Below are 21,287 nucleotides of genomic sequence, written 5' to 3'. Positions count from 1 at the left end.
GTGCATCGAGTCAGTGATGCCATCCAGCCATCCCATCCTCTGTCGTCCCCTTCTCCTCTTGCCCCCAATCCCTCCCAGCATTAGAGTCTTTTCCAATGAGTCAGCTCTTCACATGAGAGCTCTTCACATGAGGTGGCCAAAGTACTGGAGTTTCAGCTTTAGCATCATTCCCTCCAAAGAACACCCAGGACTGATCTCCTTTAGAATGGACTGGTTGGATCTCCTTGCAGTCCAAGGGACTCTCAAGAGTCCTCTCCAACATCACAGTTCAAAAGCATCAATTCTTCGGCGCTCAGCTTTCTTCGCAGTCCAACTCCCACATCCATACGTGACCACAGGAAAAACCATAGCCTTGACAGACGGACCTTTGTTGGCAAAGTAATATCTCTTTTGTTATTTTTTATTTACTGCTTAATTTCATCTTGATTTTCCCGAGTCTCAAGTAAATCTTGCTCAGTGAATCTTATGACTGACTTGAGTTATGGTAATGAGAAACTGTATTTGTTTATTGGAAGGTTAAGCTCTGAATGGAAATCTTTGTATTTCTGGTATACTTTGTTGGCAAATTCTTATTCAAAGAGTTGTTTGTTTTTTATAATCTGTCTAGGAAGAGAAGAATATCAGATGGGCATCTCGATGGGACTACATTCTAGAGTCCATGCCTCATACCCACATTCAGTGGTTTAGGTAAGACTACAGCATAATCTCCTTCATGCTCTGTCCTTATTCTGTTCTCTGTCGCTTTGAGCATCTCATTCACTCTAACTCTCACCAGTTACTCAGAAGGCTGGACTTTTGAATTAGGTAGACTTAGATTCAGTCCTGGATTTTGGTCACTGGTTGTGAGTCAGGCCAGATCACCCAAGTGCTCAGAGTCCATTTCTTCATCTAGAATTAACCTGTCTCACTGTGCTGTTCTGAGGGTTGACAGGAGGTAATAAAACAGAGCATTTGAGCACTTTACCTGGCATGGAAGAGGGCTCAGTATACAAGCTGCTACAGCTATTAGGACTGTTTTTTATAAATAATAATTAGGGTTAGAGTTATTGTTACTGAATTTCTTTCTTCAGAACATGACCCAAAACTTTTATCTAGGGAACTGTTCAAGGTGCCATTACTCTCCTTTTCCTACTTCACTGACTAATCTTTTTGACGCTCATTAATTTACTGAATAACTTGTTTTTCAGTAGACTTCTTGAGGGTAGAGACCAGTCCATTATTGATCCTTGCAGCTTATGGTGTGTTAATTTGGGCACAGTAGTTATTAATGTTGACCATGGACAAAAAACTCGTTCTCAATAGGCCATGAAGCCAGAGCACAGTTCATTGAATTTGTTTGATTTTAGGTCAGTTTTTTAATTGATTAATGCTGTTTTAATGTTACTCAAAAAATTGTTTTTAAAAAGAGTTCTGCTGATCCAATGATTAAGCTCTGGGTTAATCCTGACATGCTTATTTCTGCAGCATCATGAATTCCCTGGTCATTGTCCTCTTCTTGTCTGGAATGGTGGCTATGATTATGCTACGGACACTGCATAAAGATATTGCCAGATATAATCAGATGGATTCTACAGTGAGTGAAACATCTGAACTATTCCTTGGTCTGCCGTGCATAGTCTTTATTTTTTTCTTTGGAAAATTTTTAAATAATATCTTTAGTCAGAATCTACTTTTAAAACATTTCTTCTCAGAAGTGATCCTGAATTGACATTTTTGGATAAGAAAATGGTCCTTAAGAATTGGTTTTGTTGGTAGAGACTTAGTGACTACAGCTCTCAGAGCTGAACTGTTGACAGTCTCGTCTGCACCAGTAGAGGCTGAGGAGCAGTTCGGGTGCAGGAGTCCAGCTCTGCCCTTCTTTCACTTACGTGCTGTCAGCTCTGTTTCCAGCAGATGTTCAGTTTGGGAAGCAGCAAAGTTAAGTAGAGTAACTCCCAAGCAATTTTTATATGTGTATATGTTTGATTTTTTAAATTAATTTTAACTGAATTTATATCATTTCAACCTTTTGGTTTATTCAAAGTAATTTAATGTCTCAGCTTCATTTTAAGTTGTGTAACATTTTGCATTTTATACTTTTTCATTTCCCAGCAATGATTTGTAATGAATACATAAAACTCAGGTTTTCATTGTTTTCTCTTCCCTAGCTTCTTAGCCTCCTCACCCATCTTTCTGTCCTGTTCTAATTAGAAAAAAGAACATGTTAACATTTAGAAGCTTTTTAGCACTTAACATGCTACAGTTTCTTTCCCATGATATTATTGATTATATGCCTTATTAAGTATTTTATTAAAATAAGTTCACAATACTCTGTTCATAATTGGTAATTCCAAATAATTGCTGAGTGAATGGAATTTTTTTCTTAATTGTTTAGAGGTGCTTTGGGGTACAGGACAGAAAACCCCATTTCCAGTCTTGCTCCCATTCTCTGCCTCCTGCCAGTCTCTCAGGGTAGCTTTCAGAGCGAGTCTGTTCCAGAGTGTCAGGTCATTTCACTCTGGATCACAGCCCTCCAGTGACTTCCATCCACTGCACTCAGAGAGGCCAGAGTCGGCCCTCACAGTGGCCCGAGAGGCTCTGTTGTGGCCCCTGGCACTCTGCTTCAGCCGTGCTGGCCGCCTTGCTGTTCCTCAGACACGTCGGTCGTGTTCCTGTTCCAGGCTCCTCCTTACAGTTACTTTTCTGCCTTCCTCTAGTGTCCTCCCTCAGAGAGTCCCTCACATTCTCCTGGTCTTTACTGAGATGTGCTCTTCCCAAGGAGCCCTTCCTCACCGTCCCATTAAGATTACGTCCCCTCCACCCACACCCTACACCCATAATTCCTATCACCATCTCATGTACTGTGTATTTTGGTTATTTGAGAAGATTTGCTCACAGGAAGTTGTCTGTTATACTCGCTGTAGGATCTCTGGTATTTTAAACAGTACCAAGCATGTAGCTGGTGATCAGCAAATATTTGTTGGAATGAATGAATTAGCCCTTGATGTACCAGACTTGATGCATTGCTGGACTTATGACTGGTTGTAAAAAAAAAAAAAAAAAGGAATCCAAGGACTCCCCCAGATTGAGTGAGGCCAGAGCAGGAAGCAGTGCCAGCATGAGAGGTTAACGTTTTCCTTTAGGAATATGCTTATATCAAGTTTTTAACCAATTGGGCAATTAAATTGAGTCAGTGGTGAACCTCAGTCTCTTCCTGTTTATTAAGCCTGGATTGTTGAAGCGGGCAGAATGATTCTAGGTTAGTCAATGCCTTCTGTTCTCAGCAGAATTGAGTAGAAATTGAAGGGAAGTCTTCCAAATTTGGGTTTGCTGGATTCTCCACATCTGAGGTCCATAACATATGATCTAGAAATTCACAAAAATTTACACTAAACAACAAATTTGTACCGGGTCCCAAATATTTCAGATATTAGGATTATTAATTACAGAGCAAAGATACATGAAAAAGTAACCGCTAGGATTTTCCGGCACAGATGACAGATGAGAATCTATAGATAAAGAGTATGCGGTGTATCCAAAGTGGAATAAATAAAATGAAATCCATACCTCAATCAGTTAACCATAGAACACCAGAGAAAACAGAAGATCTTTTCTTAGAATCAGCTAGAGGGGAAAAAGACTGAGCTTTCTGCAAAGGAAAAACAATGAAATTGGCGATGGAAACTCAAAAAATAATATCTTTAAATCGATGGTGAGAGAAATTAACTATTTACATAGAATTGTGTACTCAGAGATCTTTCAAAAATGAAGGTGAAATACCTGTTTCAGACTAACAAAGACAGTTGACCACAAACAGACCTTCTCTAAAGGAATTTCTATAGAAATACTTTAGTAGAAAATAAATAATAATCCTAAGAGAAGTTTAGAAGGATTAGTGAACAAAGAAATTCCAAATGATATTTTCTATCTATAATAATAATGAGTCTAAATATGGAGGTTAACAAAAGTGTATCAACAAAGAAAAAGTAGCTTTGAGGAATAATTGTGGATGAGGTAGGTGGCCATCTGGAAAAAAAGTAAATTCCAACTTCATTTAATCCAAATGATTAAATGAAAATGTGGAACTGTAAAATACTAGACCACATGGGAAGTTATTTTTAAATCTTGTCTACTGCTGCAAAGGTAGAAATCTGAGTGGGAATTTGGGGGAGGGGTACAGAAGTACCCTGGACAAAATGTTAAGAGAGGAGGCTGAAGAAATAGCAGGGGCCACGTTTTGAAGGACTTTCTAAGCTGTGCAGTCTAAAGATCACCGAGAAGCTGTTGAAGTATACAAAACAGTGTTGACGTGGCCAGATTCATGTTTTAGGAAAATCACTTTTAACATTGTGTGGACAGTTGTCTGGAGCCGGGCAAGATTGGAATCACCGAGACCGGTCAGAAGACTGTATGGAATTTCCAGAGTCAGGGGATGGTAGCAGGGAAGAAGTAGGGCAGTGGGCAGATAAACAGAAGGTGTCCAGGAGGTGGGATGGAATGCTGATTGGCCAGTTGAGAGGGTAGAAGAGGAGAGGAGCCAGTGAATGACCCCGAACCACCCAATTATTTAAAAGGATCTTTTTGATTCTGTATTGAGATTCAACTGAAGTGTAGAAACTGAGACCACTTTAGTGCACACTGTAATAGCCAGGTGAGAGGGGATAACTTGAACCAGGGACTAATCTGTCCTATGGGTAGATTTTAAAGCTAAACTGTAGGAATTGTTAAAGGATTGTATGAAGTGTGGGGAAGAAAAAAGATGACTCCAAGGTTTTGGGGACTGAGCAGCTGGTAGGTAGGCTAGAGTTTTATCTGCTGAGGGAACTGCAGGTAGAGGTGGGGAGAAAATCAGTTCCCTTGTGGATGATTCTGTTCAGGTGTCCACTGAACAGCCCGGTGGAGCCATTAATTAGGCAGGTATATATGTGTGTCTGGAGATCAGGGGAGCAGTGTGGGCTGGTGACACAAGCTTATTGAAATTTTCACAGCCTACTGTGCACGCAGAGCAGCTTTGAGAACTGAGGCCATTTGCTTGTTTTGGAGATTAGTTAGTGTGGGGTAAAAAGGATATAGAGTGTGATTTAAAATTGTCATCAAGTTGGATCATAAAGCTTGACTGACTAGGACATGGTATCCTGTTATCTTTGTATTTCTTTTTAAAGTATCTCAGTAATTATTTGTAGATCTTAACGCATACAACATTTCTTTAGAAACAATTCAAGAAAGTTATATAAAGCTCCATGAGTCAAGCTTTCATACTTCAAAACTGAAATAAATATTAATATCTATAAGTTTTTCTTTACATTTCTGTATCTGCATATTCAACAATGAACAAACTGCCTAGTTTTCTTGACGATCCCGTGAATGAAATGATTTCCTTCCCTTTTCAGGAGGATGCCCAGGAAGAATTTGGCTGGAAGCTGGTTCACGGTGATATATTCCGTCCTCCAAGGAAAGGGATGCTGCTATCCGTCTTTCTGGGATCGGGGACACAGATTTTGATTATGACTTTCGTGACTTTATGTAAGTGTTAAGTGAAAACTAAAAAGTAGAAAATGCTTTTTAAAAATAATTATTTGAAATCCAGTTTTCCTAGGTTGTAGCTAGGCTAGATTGTTGTTTCTGAGAGTCCTTTGGTTCTCAGAATCTGTGTTCTTTGACCATAAGTGACTGGGGGCGGGGTTAGCCATGCCAAAAGCTGACTCTTCAGATCGCCCTCACAGCTTCATAGAGACCAAGCACTTGTCATGGGAGCATGGGCGCTGCAGATGACCGGATCCTCATCTGGGCAGCCTGGAAGCAGGGCCACGCAGTTTGGCTGTCCTGCCTCACTGGAGCGTATGATGAAAATCCCAGGACATCCTTGGCTTCCACTGAGAGGGACAGAACAGAGAGGAGACGGGACAGAACCCAGAGGGGGCGAGACAGGAAGCTTTTGGAGACCTCACCACCTTGGCAAGATTTAGGAAGCAAGACCTCTTTCTTTCCCCAGCAACGTTGAGGAAAGATCTTCCTACACACACACAAAAAAAATCTCTTCCTTGTTACTCTTGAAAGCCTTCAGAAATTTTATTATTTAAGGTTTTGTCAATTAGGACAAATTTTTAATTTTTCTTTTTTAAAAAACAGAACTGACTTAGAGGTAGTCATCAGCTGCAGGAGTGGCCCTGAGACTCCTGTCTGGAGATGTTTTATTGCCCTGGTCTTTCAGTTTTCCAAGTTATCAGAGAAAAATATATTTATGAAAAAAGTTTTCTGAATTTTGCATTTATTTTCTCATGTTCTCGTTGCCTGCTACTGGTGAACAAGTAACACATGAATGTTACTAGAAAAATTCAGAAACCACTGACTTTTCAGTAATTTTCTTAGCAAACACTTGTGCTTATGTTTGTTTGCATATTAAATGCATAATACTATAATCATTTTCTGCAAGTAAAATTGTCCCAAGTTTTTATGATGCAATTAAACACGTAAGTGTTTGGAAAGAGAATGACTGATTCCAGATGTCTGGCACCTGCAAAGTTTGGAGTTGACTGATTTGCACCTCCCAGCTCCGTTGAAGACTAACTAGAACATATTTATCTACTAACAACTTAGATAAGGTGATGTCGGTGTGATGGGTGAGGCTAGCTAGCAGTTGTAAGTATATTACACTGAGAGGGGAGGATGGTAAAACGAGTCATGAAAGAGGTTTGGACGCAGCCAGACGATTGATTGCAGAGCCCCAGGGAGCCAAGGTGGATTTCCAGTGGAGTGGGTGCTTGAGGGTGAAATTCTGCTTTCAAATTAGATCGAGAGTGGCCTTCTGCCCCTCTCTGATCTTTGTTGGGGTCAGCTAGAAAATGACCTTGTCATGAAGGACAGTTTCAGAGAGCCTCGGTTAGAAAATGATAGCGATTGTTTCTCTTTAGTGTTTGAACATGGACTTTTTGCTTCAGAACAATCCATATCTCAGGCCTGAGAGAACTGGGGGAGGATACGTCTTAGCTAAAATTCCAGTAGGTCCTCTAGTTACCCTGTTTGGTTTCCTGTGATCGTGAGTTTCTCCTCTCCAGTCGGTGCTGCTGGGAATGTGTGCTATAAATACAAGATGGTGTTTTTTTCCTTCATTAGTTGGGAGGGTTCTATAGTGAAGAACAAACAAGCTAACTAGCTAAATAAGAGAGGAAACAATTTCCCAAGTTACTGACCAAGCCCTTCAGTAGCTAGTGTTCACAAAGCTAGTGGTGCTGTGAAATCTTTTTTCCTCTCTTTTGTCCTTTGACTAGATTCTGCCTCATCTTATGTTTGGATGTTACAGGTTGTTTTTTTTTTCACCCCAGAGGACTCAGTATTGTTTTTAAAAGGAACAGAAAGTGAGAATATTTTACAGTTGGAGTATTTTTATTGATGTTAATTTAAAAGCTGTACTTGAATCTCAGAAGAGCTGAAAGCACTCTTGAGCTTGTAGTCAGCCTCCACTGATAACAAGAAAGGTGGACCCTGACAGGAAATATCCAGATTGGAGCTTGCCTTACCTGTGATCCTGTTGATGCAGTGCCTTAGATATTACTAAGATTCATTGTGGCTGCGTGGTAAGGGAGCATATTTTCATGAAGTTGTATTTAGTTTATTGTTTAAAAAATGAGCGGGGTCTTCTATCACTTCAAAGGAAACAATAATAAAATTCATAACTTTAAATTACTTATTTTTTTAGTTTTTGCTTGCCTGGGATTTTTGTCACCTGCCAACCGCGGAGCTCTGATGACGTGTGCTGTGGTCTTATGGGTGCTGCTGGGCACTCCTGCAGGCTACGTCGCCGCCAGGTTCTACAAGTGTAAGTAGAAGCTGTCCTGCCAGGTGTCAGACCAGGAGTCTAACCTGCCACGTCGGGGTCTGAGCCAGTGTGTCTGGTAGTTGAGGCTGTTCAAGCAGTGTGTTAAGAGGTGTTTAAACAAGCTTGTGAAATGGATGACTCTCCCTAGATTTGCTTGTTCAAACACGCTTGTTAAACAGTGGCTTCAGTAAATTTAGGTGCTGCCTATCCATTGTCCCCTGTCTCCTTCTTAAGTTTTGACATAATAGTTTTGGCTGCACAACTTAGATTGGCTACATTCATAGAAATATATTTAGTAAAGGGAAAAAAGTATCACTGAGTCATTTATTAAAACAAATAGCATATATATATATAGGAATACTTTATGTGAGAGAGGTCATCCTTGCATTGATTTATATTTATGAAGGTACACTGTACCTAAAGTAAATTCAGATCTCACTGTTTAAAGAGCCCCCAAGTAAGTTACTCTTGCAGCAAGGTTTAGTTGCATTCTCTTGTGTTCTTGCTTTCCAGAAGTAAAATAAAGTTCAGTGAAAAAAAGAATTCAGAGCCACAGAATAAGAGTGAGATAGGATTAGACGACTTACAAAGTAGCTTTTCTGGGTCAGCAAATGCCAAAGTTTGCCCTGCTTAGGAAGCCTCTGGTCCAATTGAGACGATCCTATTGGTAATCTGTGATTGAAAATGCCAGGGAGATGATGACACAGGGCTAGGGTTCCCCAAGGTCTTCTGATAGGACTGAGGTTTCAGCTAAAACACATAGGGTTACTTAGGTAGCCTTAAGGTGTGGTTGGCTAGACTCAACCCCAAATAGAAGTATTAGATTTTGCTGGATGTGTAGAGTATGTGAAGGCCTGTGTGCATGTGTGAGTGAGTGAGTGAGTGAGTGTGTTTACGTGCTGTGAGTTTTGTCAGACTTCTTTTTTTCTTTCATTCTTTGCTCACAGACATAGGATTAGGCTGGTCATACGTATTTTAAGACAAAGGATATGGTTGGGGCCCTGCCTGCTCCCCCTTTCTCAGTTTCTGTGCTCTCGCTTTCCTTCGTTCCTCAGTCAGGCTCTGCGCCCGCACACCTGTCTGGGGCCTTCTCACCTGCTGTTCCCTCCACTTGACTTCCCGTCCGTACTCCCTGCCCGATGGACACACCTCCCCTTCATCTCCTGTCTGTCCTTCAGACCTCCTTGCTGCTGATTAAGTAGCGTATTCATCAGGCAGAACATTCGGAGATACACTGTCACACAATGCTTCATTGTATAGATTCATTTTTAATGTTTCAAATAATAATATTTGAATTTTGATTGGAATTGTATTAAACCCCCCAAATTCATAATTTCACAGTAGTCTTGTCAGTAATGCTGTGAATTCAAATCATATATATATATTATTTTTTCTTTTAGACCAAGAAGTACTTAAACTTATAAATTGTGATCTCAGCCAGTTTTATCTCCAACTTTTAAATTAGGAGTGGAGGAGTACTTTCATTTATTTTACTCCAGATACTTTACGTTTTTAAAGTGGGGGGGAATTAGAAGTAAAGAAGAGTAAACAGTTGGTAAGTAAATTATTCTATCAGGTGGCGGCACCCCTTCTGTTCTTAGTCACCTGATCCTACACGCTAACCCCCCCACCTCCCACCCCCACGGCCTGGAGAAGCTGCCCTGCTAAAGGCACCCTGGAGATTCAGACCTCCTGTGGGCATTCAGGAGTGCTGCCTGTCAGGCCTGAGGGTTCCTAGTTTTATAACAGATTCTGAAATTGACCTCAAGGTAAATGAGTGTTTCCAGGGTACTCTTTCTTCATCCAGTCCCAGTGATTGAAACTGGGTTAGAACTTAAGGGTTTGTTTTGTTTTGAAGTTAAAAAAAGTAGAAGAGAATAAAACTTGTTTGGATGACTTTTTTTTGATACTAAATTTATTTTATGCTGAAACAAAAGTCTTTAGAGTGGGACTTAATCCAGGCAGTCCTGGGATGTGTGTCTCTGGGTTTGGATCATTTGATGGGGGGGTATTAGGACCTTTGCTCATGGCATTTTTCTAGGAATGGGCACCAGTGCTGTGTGTTCATTTGTCCAGTGCCAGAACTGAGGTATGGACATTTGGTTTGCTTTGAAAGTACGTCTTTGTGTTAATGCCACTTCTGTTTTCTCCTGCAGCCTTTGGAGGTGAGAAGTGGAAAACAAATGTTTTATTAACATCATTTCTTTGTCCTGGGTAAGTGGAGTTTTCAATAATAACTTGCTTAACATAATCATGTTTTAGTTCCCAGAATTTCTGTCCTGTATGTCTAATCTTTTCTGGGTGTATCCAAGAAAATGAATTTAATTTTTTAAAAAGTGAACATTCAGTGAACATTTGCAGAATGACTACTACCTGTCTTACCTGGAAAAAATTGCCTTTGGACAGGAGAGTTTTTTATATTCCTTTTCTTAAAAGTCTGTTTCTTAGTCTGGCAGTCCCAAGCATGATGAAAATATGTTTTAAGGGGTAAATTTCATAAGGTGCTGATAGGAGTTTAAGTCAAGCAAAACCAATTTGAAGAGCAATTCAGTTTTCTACTAAAGTTTTTTTATTTTTTAATTTATTTTTAATTGAAGGATAACGTTGGTTTCTACCAAACATCAGCATCTGCTGAAGTTTTAAATTCACATACCCTAATGACCCAGCAATTCCACTTTACTGTGTATAGCACAGAAATTGTGATACTCGCTGCATATGATTGCCACTGTATCATTTTGCTTCTACCTCAAATGTTACCCAGACGCCTGTTGTGTCTTTCAGGATTGTGTTTGCTGACTTCTTCATAATGAACCTGATTCTGTGGGGAGAAGGATCTTCAGCAGCTATTCCTTTCGGGACCTTGGTTGCCATATTGGCTCTTTGGTTCTGTATATCTGTGCCTCTGACATTTATTGGTGCATACTTTGGTTTTAAGAAGAATGTAAGTTTATAGATGTTAACTTATTTGAATGAATCTCAGCCGTGGAAATTAGCATATGCCACCATAAAGATGCAAGTGTTTAGAAGATAGAAACTAGTCCTGGGGGATTTGAATTTCATAGAAAATTGATGACTTCTTAGTTTGACTACTGCTGCTGCTGCTAAGTCGCTTCAGTCGTGTCCGACTGTGCGACCCCATAGACGGCAGCCCAACAGGCTTCCCCGTCCCTGGGATTCTCCAGGCAAGAACACTGGAGTGGGTTGCCATTTCCTTCTCCAGTGCATGAAAGTGAAAAGTGAAAGGGAAGTCACTCAGTCGTGTCCGACCCTCAGCAACCCCATGGACAGCAGCTACCAGGCTCCTCCGTCCATGGAATTTTCCAGGCAAGAGTAATGGAGTTGCGTGCCATTGCCTTCTCCGAGTTTGACTGCAGTCATTCTTAAAATAGTACTCAGAAGAATGTGGTTAGAGGTTATGGATGTAAAGTTAAGATTTCAAAGTTTGATAAGTAAATGTAAATGGAAACTAAAATAGATTACAGGAAATGAATGCTAATTTAAACTAATGAAAAATACAAATTTATTACATTAAAAATAAATTGTTCCCTTTTTTTAACTTAAAAAGTACATGTATCTTTTTTTCTTAGCAATAAATGTTTCTAATCTTATATAACTTAACTAGGTAAAACTGAGTACGGGTTAGGAAGCAAAGCTGTAAAAAAAAAGTGATCATACTGTAAGGATAGCAGTGTTTTTCATATGTAGTTTTGGAATAAACTTTATGTGCTTACCTGCTGGCATTTGGTTTTAGGAAGGGTTGCAGTCACGGCTCAGTCCCCCGCTCCAGCCTGTCTGCCTCCACCTCTGCTGCCCGCTTTCTACCCACAGGCTCAGAGGAAGCTGAGAATTCATTCTTGGGTCCTTCTCTAACTCCACTATCTTGGCTTTTCTCTGAAAATGTCTCCACAAGGTTAAAAGAAGTTAACGTAGTTCAGTACACTTTGTGAGGGGATCTGGAATACCCTGGAAGAAACTTAGCTACTTTTAAGAGACTTCAGAGTTTCCACTGTACCTACCATGCCAGGCTACTAAAAGATTTCTCAGTTCTTTGACATTTTGTTTATGACTTGAAATCTGTATAGTATAAATAGTAAACTGACATGATTTGAAATTTTTAAATTACATAGATGAAATAAGTACTTAAAATTCTAAAAATATAAAATTTGAAGAATGGTATAGTGATTCTCTCCCTCTATTACACATACGCTGACATATGAAATAATCAAGTTCACAGAAGTATAATCTCAGTGGGAATATCAGGTTTTAACTTTAGCTGTATCATCACAAAAACTATAGAAGTAGGTTTTGAAGTTTTTTGCAAGGAAGTGAATTTCTACATGTGTACTCCCCTCCCTCCCCTCATGTTACTGTGTCTAGGTGCTTGAGGCTCCAGTTGTTTTTATACTGCCATGTAGTGTGTTAGAGAATAATTGAGAACATCACCAGTAATTTATGATCACAAAGCTTCATATAACCATTCATTATCTTCCTTGTGTTCTTAAGTCTTAGCAAAAATTGAGCAATTTTAATAGAAATGACATTGTCCATCTCCAAAAAACACATTGACAACAGTTTCAGAACCATTTCTTACAGTAAATATATAACTAAAAGGAGAAGCTTAACTCTACCCTTGTATTAACTGTTATTTTCTGAGTCCTATATTGTTTCCTCCTGTGTATTTCTTATTTTGTTTAAAGCCGTTAGTCATTGGATCCCTGCTGGAAACCGTGGTGGCTTGTTCCAGTAGACAGACAGACTGTTGTACCTGATGGTGTCTGGTGTGGGGCTTCTAAATACAAGTTTCGCTCTGATGACCTAGGTCGACTTGTATTGCCATTAGTGTCAGCATGGAAGCTGAGAAAAAGCTGACAAATAATCTAGTGCAGAGAAGAATTTCTTAAATAGATATATAATTATTAACCCTTTCTCTCTCTCTTTTTTTTTTTTACTGAAGGCCATTGAACACCCAGTTCGAACCAATCAGATTCCACGTCAGATTCCTGAACAGTCTTTCTACACAAAGCCATTACCTGGTATTATCATGGGAGGGATTTTGCCCTTTGGGTGCATCTTTATACAGCTTTTCTTCATCCTGAATAGTATTTGGTAAGCTGAGCACTAAGTCCTCTTATTCTCGTTCCCATTGTATGTACTACTAGCTTTCTCTTTTTGTTTATAGGGCTTACTGTTTATACCTTTAAATGTAAACTGTTATCCAATAATCAGAAATCTTAAGAGATAAGATTTTATCTTTTATCTTTTCAGTGTTAGAAGAATTGTGATATTTATTATTATTATTATAAATATTTATTATTTATTTATTAATTATTATTTATTACTTAATTATTACACCTCTATAAGGTGGATACTATCCCATTTTACAGAGGTGAAAATGAGATTTTGGAGGTTAAGTAATTTGCCTGTGTCACCCGGCCACTGTGTGACAGAAAATTCACCTGTCTCTCCAGTCCTGTGTTTTAATAAGTAATCTGTACTGCTTCAGAGGAGTGTCTTTGAGCTCTTGATGGGAGGGGATTCAGGCAAGCATTGTTGAGCTAGACAACCTTCAAAGTCGTTTCTTATCTCAAGATCACTTCATTTTCTGGTTACTTGTTTGAGTAGGAAAATGCACCGTGGTAATTTTGAGCCACTCATACACTACAGTATGTTGTGATCTTTATTTGATCACATTGACAAATGCTACAGAAAGTATCAGGGTTCCAGGTAGCATTGTCAGAACTAAATTTGAACTTTTTTAGTTATTAGAGCCTGTCTTTCCTTCCTGTTTGTTATAGTTAGTTCAGTTAGTTCAGTCGCTCAGTCGTGTCCGACTCTTTGCGACCCCATGAATCGCAGCACGCCAGGCCTCCCTGTCCATCACAAACTCCCGGAGTTCACTCAGACTCATGTCCATCGAGTCAGTGATGCCATCCAGCCATCTCATCCTCTGGCGTCCCCTTCTCCTCCTGCCCTCAGTCCCTCCCAGCATCAGAGTCTTTTCCAATGAGTCAGCTCTTCGCATGAGGTGGCCAAAGTACTGGAGTTTCAGCTTTAGCATCATTCCCTCCAAAGAAATCCCAGGGCTGATCTCCTTCAGAATGGACTGGTTGGATCTCCTTGCAGTCCAAGGGACTCTCAAGAGTCTTCTCCAACACCACAGTTCAAAAGCATCAATTCTTTGGCGCTCAGCCTTCTTCACAGTCCAACTCTCACATCCATACATGACCACAGGAAAAACCATAGCCTTGACTAGACGGACCTTTGTTGGCAAAGTAATGTCTCTGCCTTTGAATATGCTATCTATCGCTTCTCGGCTTTTTGGCTAAGATCAAGTGTGAATATGCTATCTAGGTTGGACATAACTTTCCTTCCAAGGAGTGTGTGTCTTTTAATTTCGTGGCTGCAGTCACCATCTGCAGTGATTTTGGAGCCCCCAAAAATAAAGTCTGACACTGTTTCCATTGTTTCCGCATCTATTTCCCATGAAGTGATGGGACCAGCTGCCATGATCTTCGTTTTCTGAATGTTGAGCTTTAAGCCAACTTTTTCACTCTCTGCTTTCACTTTCATCAAGAGGCTTTTTAGTTCCTCTTCACTTTCTGTCATAAGGGTGGTGTCATCTGCATATCTAAGGTTATTGATATTTCTCCTGGCAATCTTGATTCCAGCTTGTGTTTCTTCCAGCCCAGCGTGTCTCATGATGTACTCTGCATAGAAGTTAAATAAGCAGGGTGACAATATACAGCCTTGACGTACTCCTTTTCCTATTTGGAACCAGTCTGTTGTTCCATGCCCAGTTCTAACTGTTGCTTTCTGACCTGCATACAGGTTTCTCAAGAGGCAGGTCAGGTGGTCTGGTATTCCCATCTCTTTCAGAATTTTCCACAGTTTATTGTGATCCACACAGTCAAAGGCTTTGGCATAGTCAATAAAGTAGAAATAGATGTTTTTCTGGAACTCTCTTGCTTTTTCCATGATCCGGCGGATGTTGGCAATTTGATCTCTGGTTCCTCTGCCTTTTCTAAAACCAGCTTTAACATCAGGAAGTTCACAGTTCACGTATTGCTGAAGCCTGGCTTGGAGAATTTTGAGCATTACTTTACTAGTGTGTGAGATGAGTGCAATTGTGCGGTAGTTTGAGCATTCTTTGGCATTGCCTTTCTTTGGGATTGGAATGAAAGTGTTTTCCAAATTCAGCCGATGCTATCATATATGATAAGAAACAATCTGTACCCAGTATAACCTTTTCTTACTTTGGCTCTGTCTTTACATTAATTTTGGGGGGGAAGGGAGGAAGTGTCACATTTTTGACTTACCAGTAGACAGACTAAGCATATTTGAATAAATAAGAGTTGCAAGTCCTACCTGAACAGGAAGACAGTTTAGTGCATTGTTGTATCCTTCCTGCCCTGCCCTGCCTCTGCTACATACATCACGTCTAAACCAGTGAGAATTTGTCGTCTATTAGATGGGAGAAAAAGCAAACGTTTCCAGTTAAAAAAAAAATGAAAGGAGTGTGTCATTTACCGTGTCAAAAAGAAACTGTTGATTGGTTCATCTTGACTTGTTTGATTGTAGGTCACACCAGATGTATTACATGTTTGGCTTCCTGTTCCTGGTGTTTATCATTTTGGTTATTACCTGTTCTGAAGCAACTATACTTCTTTGCTATTTCCACCTGTGTGCAGAGGTATGTATTAGCAATATTCGCTTATGTTAATTTGCTAACAGCATTTATAATTTTGGCATAAGGTAACCTTGAATACTATTAATTGAAGTAAATATGTGTTATTGTGGGGCAAGTTGTGAAGTAATTTTCTTTATCAACTTTTTTTTCCCATGTCAATTTCTAATGTCACAAAATAGCCTCCCAAACCTGAATTATCAAAAGATGCAGTCTTTTTGTGTGTGTCAGTATTTTTTTCTTCAGTGAGCAAGTATAACTGCACGTTTGCAGTTGTAGGTAGAAATTGACCTATATTCCTAAATCAAATGCAGCCATCTTTAAGCCTGAGTTAAGAGAGTTTCCAGTGCAGTATATTTACAATTTATTTAGAACTTAACTTTTAAAATGTTAATTTCCTAAGAATAGCACATTATGCTGAATTTTAAAAAAACTGTTAGACTTTAAAATTACTATTCTTATTGTGATACAGATACTTATAGACTGAAAATTTAGTGAAAGCAAACATTTTACGTGGAAAAATTTATTGAAACAGGAGATTTCGTTGCAGTGAGTTACATAGTTGGCAGGAAGACAAAATGATGACGTCCTTGGGTGACTTAATTAAAAGATTTAGATTGTGTTAAATCATTGTTTTATAGTTGTTTTCTATACAGGAGATAAAATCTTAACTATTAAATTTGATATGCTTTTTTAGAAAATTGAGGTTAAGTTCGCATATAATGCGGAGAAGGCAATGGCACCCCACTCCAGTACTCTTGCCTGGAAAATCCCATGGACAGAGGAGCCTGGTGTGCTGCAGTCCATGGGGTCGCTACAAGTCGGACATGACTGAGTGACTTCAGTTTCACTTTTCACTGGAGAAGGAAATGGCAACCCACTCCAGTGTTCTTGCCTGGAGAATCCCAGGGACGGGGGAGCCTATTGGGCTGCCGTCTATGGGGTTGCACAGAGTCCGACACGACTGAAGTGAGTTGGCAGCAGCAGCATCAAAGATAGAAGGTGTTTCTGAACACCTTTAGCGAAATTGGCAAATTTCAGTATGAAGAGACTGCAGTCAATAGTAAAAGTTAGGTTTGGGGGGCTATTCCATTTAGCTATGTTCTCTTTATTAACTTTCTTCAGCTGCGTTACCTATTAATTGGAAACTAATTCTTGATCTTGGATTTTCCTCTTCTGCCCAGGATTATCATTGGCAGTGGCGCTCATTCCTCACCAGCGGCTTTACTGCGGTGTATTTCTTAATCTATGCAATACACTACTTCTTCTCAAAACTGCAAATCACGGGGACCGCAAGTACCATCCTGTACTTCGGGTATACCATGATAATGGTTTTGATCTTCTTTCTTTTTACAGGTAAGAATTAGAATGGTTTCTTTTTAGTTAATACGTTTTAAGGCAAATTATTTATAATTATTTTGCTTTTATAAAACCCATGAAGACTTCTACTACTTAGTGCTCCTATATTTAGTTCTCAGTGCAGCTAAGCATGGTTTGGTCCGCCGCCTGTGAGGGTGAGGTGAGTACCAGCGAAGCAGAGGCGAGAAGACAGGGCCCAGCGGAAGAAGACTAACCAGGAGCGTTGTTGTGCTGGGAGTCAGGGGTGCCTTGGCCAGAACACCTCAGGGCTCCCCTCCATCTCTTAGTGGGGCAGTCTTGCTTTCGCTCTTTTCAGAAGTAGAGTAAAAAGCGCTAGCTACCTAATTTAGAAGTAAGTAGAAATTGGGGGTTAAAAATTTGAGATGAGATTGAGAATAAATGATACCAAGAAAAGATGAGCATAGGACATCCCTTATTCTAGAAGTTTTAAACTGCAGGTTTATATCTCCACTTCAAAATCCATTTACCTAATGGGATAAAGTGTGCTTTACATTGGTATTTATATATGTACATTTTCTCTGTCCACCTAGGAAAGTTCTCTGTATCTCAGTGCTTGGGTGCTTAGCAATTGTAGAATGATTAAACAACAACAAATTGAGGGACCATTTCTTTGTCACAAAAAGTGTACATCTGAAATTTTATCTTAAGATTGTGTTGCATGCTATGTGAGGAAGTACAGGAGCCAAAAAAGAAAAAAACTTGTTAAAAAATTAGCTTTTCTACTTTCTACTCATCTGTTAGCATTTAAGAGAATTAGGTAGAGTTTTGAAGTGCCCCTGTTGCTATATCAGTATATATAACAAGATTCAGGCACCTAGATCAATTCTGTACATCAGGTCATTCATTGGTCAGACACAGTCGGGTAGGGGTGTGTGTGTTGTGGGGATGCATATCTTGGTCTCTGTGTAATAGATTTAGATCCACAGCCATAAGTCTCCATAAATGATCTGTAAAACAGTCATAGCCTATGAAACGAGGATTACTGTTTGGGGGCATCTGTATCCATGTCTGTAAATACATATACAATTTATTCCTTGTTATACACAAAAAATCATGGTCTGGGTGAATGTCTTGTTTTTCCAGGCACATGTTATCATGATAATTCAACTATCACCTCAACTTTATTGTTCTTGATTTTTAAAGCGTCATATTTTTTACTTATTTTGAATAAAACAACTTTTCTAGTCTAAATTCTGGAGCCGCATCAAATTTAAATCAACCAGTGAAGCCAGTGACTTTTAGTGTATATCAGTTTGTGGGAAGGAAACATCCACATTTATTTTAGGACTCTGCACTGACACCATTTTTTTAAGTCAATCTATTTTACAAAACATTATTATTCTGCCACATTAGGAAAGATGCCACTTTTAGTATGTACACTATACCCATTTAGTATTAAGAACAAAATAAAATACTAGAAGTACTTGAAGAACAAAGTAAACTTAACTTTCTTAGAGTTGCTAGTATGATGATAAAATGTATTTTCTCATCTTAAAATGCCTTCTATTACCTTGAAGTTCTTGTTTCACATAAGATTGTTTCAGTATATTTATGTTTTCACCTTTACTTTTCTGGAATTAACCCCAACCTCTTCTCAAGCCTTAATAATGACCCTTTGAATATCCAGAAGGTATATATGTGTGTCCTCGAAAAAACACAGAGTGCATGGCATGTGCAGAGCAGGTACTTGGTTACATATATGATGTAAGAATGGGTATAATAACATTCATAACTTCTGTGGTAATGTCCCAACTATAGTCTCTTGACTTATAAAATCTTAAAACAATGGTGAAAACAATTGGAACTTTAAATATAAAACTTCCACAAGGGGCATGTGTATCCCCTTCTATATTCTTCTATAGCCCTACCTATTGAATATTTCTTAGGGGATAATCTTGGAAAAAATGCTATGCATCAATTCTAATGTGGTAGGCAGTTTCATAATTTAGTACATCAGTTCAGTTCAGTCGCTCAGTCGTGTCCGACTCCTTGCGACCCCATGAATTGCAGCACACCAGGCCTCCCTGTCCATCACCAACTCCCGGAGTTCACTCAAACGCACGTCCATCGAGTCGGTGATGCCATCCATATTCTCTTGCAAAACAGTCTCTGAATTTACGTTTAGTACCTGTAAGTATGGTACAGTTTAAAAGGATGCTACACTTGAAATCAGAAGTAAATCTGAATCCTGGCCTTTGTTATCATCCACAGGCCCTAAACAGTTACATAATCCTTAAAGCCTCATTTTTGTCAACTGTCTGGCATTCAAATTTTTTAGAATCTAAAGTGATAAAAATACTTCAAAATTTTTAGACTCTAAAGTGATAAAAATACCTAAAAATCAAGGCCTGTATTTTTTCATGAATCTCCTCATTTACTCTGTTAACAGTCTGTGGAGGCTGGTAGGGCAGATAAAATTATCTCTCTTTAATGAGATAAAGAAATGGGGTGGAGATTCCAGGTGACTCATCTAAAGATGATTCACGCATCTCAGGACAGAGCTGCTCTGTCCTCCAGTTCTGTGCCACCTCTCATCTCAGACGGAGTGTGTCTTTATTATTATTCTTTATCATATCACTTCAACACTTTGTAAAGTCTTTTTGAGTTATTTTGTTATAATAATCTTTGAAAACTGATCATTCCCAATAACTGTACTTAGAAAATATTCCCTTTTAATTCTGTGAATCTGATATTCTGATTTTTAAGCTGTTCATATCATATGTTGAATTAATAGCATTTTCCATTTTGTGATAAGAAAGTATTTTTAAATAGAAAAGTAAGATTGGCATCCTTTTCCACTTCCAATTTTAGCCTTTTCTGTGTAATAAGGAAAAGAATATATTATAGAAAACTTTAGATAATCCTATAGCATAAAAAGTTTTTTAATCAATTTCTGTAAGAAATTTGATTTGAATTAGTGCAGTATTTTTCAGAAAAGTTTATGGGTCTTTGGTGTATTCCTGGTAATGGCTTATAGTTTTGGTTTATAGTTTTATGGCTTTTTTAAGGAACCAGTCATTTTAAGTCTGTACTTTTATGTAAATCATGAAGCTGCCTTTGAAAGGAGGTTGACTTTTGTTTTTTCTTTTATAGGAACAATTGGCTTCTTTGCATGCTTTTGGTTTGTTACCAAAATATACAGTGTGGTGAAGGTTGACTGAAGAAGCCCAGTGTGTCCAGTTAAAACAGAAATAAATTAAATTCTTCATCAACAAACACCTGTTTTTGTGACTACCTTGAGTTTTACCAGACTTATTGGCCTAGTAATCCTTAAGAAACAACATGATTCTAAATACACCTCTCCCCATATACCCGTCCCCGCAGAATGTGTTATCAGCACTAAAACATTTGTATCGTGATTTGATTAAGTATATATTCAGTTGTTCTCAATGAAGAGCAAATTTAAATATTATGTGCATTTGTAAATAGCTATAAAATTTTCAGTACTTCTAATGGCAGAATAGAAGAGGCCATATTAAACAATACTGATGAAATACAGGACAGTTCATTGTAAATAGGATTTTCTAGGCTCGGTAGGTGGAAAGAATTATTTTTCTTTGAAGGAAGTAACTTTTTATCATGGTAATTTTGAAGGATGATTCTTATGATGTGTATTGGGGCGGGGGGTAGGGATGCTGCTTTTAAAAAAATCTTGTATTGGTTGTAACTGTTCATATCTTCTTTTCTGTGTTGACTTCATTATTCCATGGTATTGGCCTTTTAAAAACTATGTGCCTCTGAGTCTTTCAATTTATAAATTTGTTATCTTAATAAATATTGTAAAAACATCTTCATTGCATCATTACCTCTTGTATATTCATGGGGATTCTGTATTTGCCAATGGTGTTTTTAAGTGATTTATACTGTTTTATCAGATTCTACTGATTTTTGCTAATGTACTTTCTGAGCTTTGAGCTAAATGAAATTCCAATTTCCCAGGCTTTGTAACAAAACTAAACTTTTCACTCTTAGGCAGTTAGCAGAAATTTTAGTCATGCATATCTAGCCAGATGAATTATGTAAGTATAGTAGTTAATATGAGCCTACTGCATTGCTGTTAAAGATTTCATATTTTTTTAACCTGTTTTTCAAAATACAGTATTTCTTATTTTTTTAATCAATTTTTATGATTATGCATTAACAATGACTAGCAGCTCTTCTTCATTATGATTACATTTGTCTTAATTTGAATTTCCTGGAATTAGGAAATCACTGTGTTGCAGTGTGTTGCCTGGGACTGTCTCCTGGACAGCAGGAAGCTGAGCGGGTGGGGCTGGGTCAGCTGCCTTGTGGACAGTGACCTGTCAGCAGAGCTGGGGTGGAAGGAGCTGGGCGCTCAGCATCCTTCCCACGAACTGCCGCTGAGCCGGGACCCAGCCACAGGGTCCCCTCTTGCTGGCTGTCTCCACTGTGACCCCTCTGCTCTGG

The 21,287-nt window shown here is 38.8% G+C and overlaps 1 protein-coding gene across 1 annotated transcript in view; it reads left to right on the top strand.

Annotated features, from left to right (window-relative positions):
- The window catches only part of TM9SF2 (transmembrane 9 superfamily member 2), a 51,922-nt gene extending 31,264 nt beyond the window's left edge, over window positions 1–20,658 (top strand). The window contains exons 8-17 of the mRNA XM_010831490.1: window positions 608–687; window positions 1,465–1,573; window positions 5,370–5,502; window positions 7,676–7,795; window positions 9,952–10,009; window positions 10,577–10,736; window positions 12,750–12,901; window positions 15,374–15,485; window positions 16,664–16,835; window positions 19,953–20,658. Of these exons, the coding sequence (XP_010829792.1) occupies window positions 608–687; window positions 1,465–1,573; window positions 5,370–5,502; window positions 7,676–7,795; window positions 9,952–10,009; window positions 10,577–10,736; window positions 12,750–12,901; window positions 15,374–15,485; window positions 16,664–16,835; window positions 19,953–20,020 (1,164 nt within the window). The 3' untranslated portion in view covers window positions 20,021–20,658. The remainder of the gene's footprint in view (window positions 1–607; window positions 688–1,464; window positions 1,574–5,369; window positions 5,503–7,675; window positions 7,796–9,951; window positions 10,010–10,576; window positions 10,737–12,749; window positions 12,902–15,373; window positions 15,486–16,663; window positions 16,836–19,952) is intronic.
- Window positions 20,659–21,287: the final 629 nt, after the last annotated feature.

Source organism: Bison bison, unplaced genomic scaffold (assembly GCF_000754665.1).
Source record: "Bison bison bison isolate TAMUID 2011002044 unplaced genomic scaffold, Bison_UMD1.0 scf7180017864527, whole genome shotgun sequence".
In the NCBI taxonomy this organism is placed as follows: Eukaryota; Metazoa; Chordata; class Mammalia; order Artiodactyla; family Bovidae; genus Bison; species Bison bison.
The sequence above is the reverse complement of the archived record's forward strand: the minus strand, read 5'-3'. Positions and strand labels throughout refer to the sequence as shown.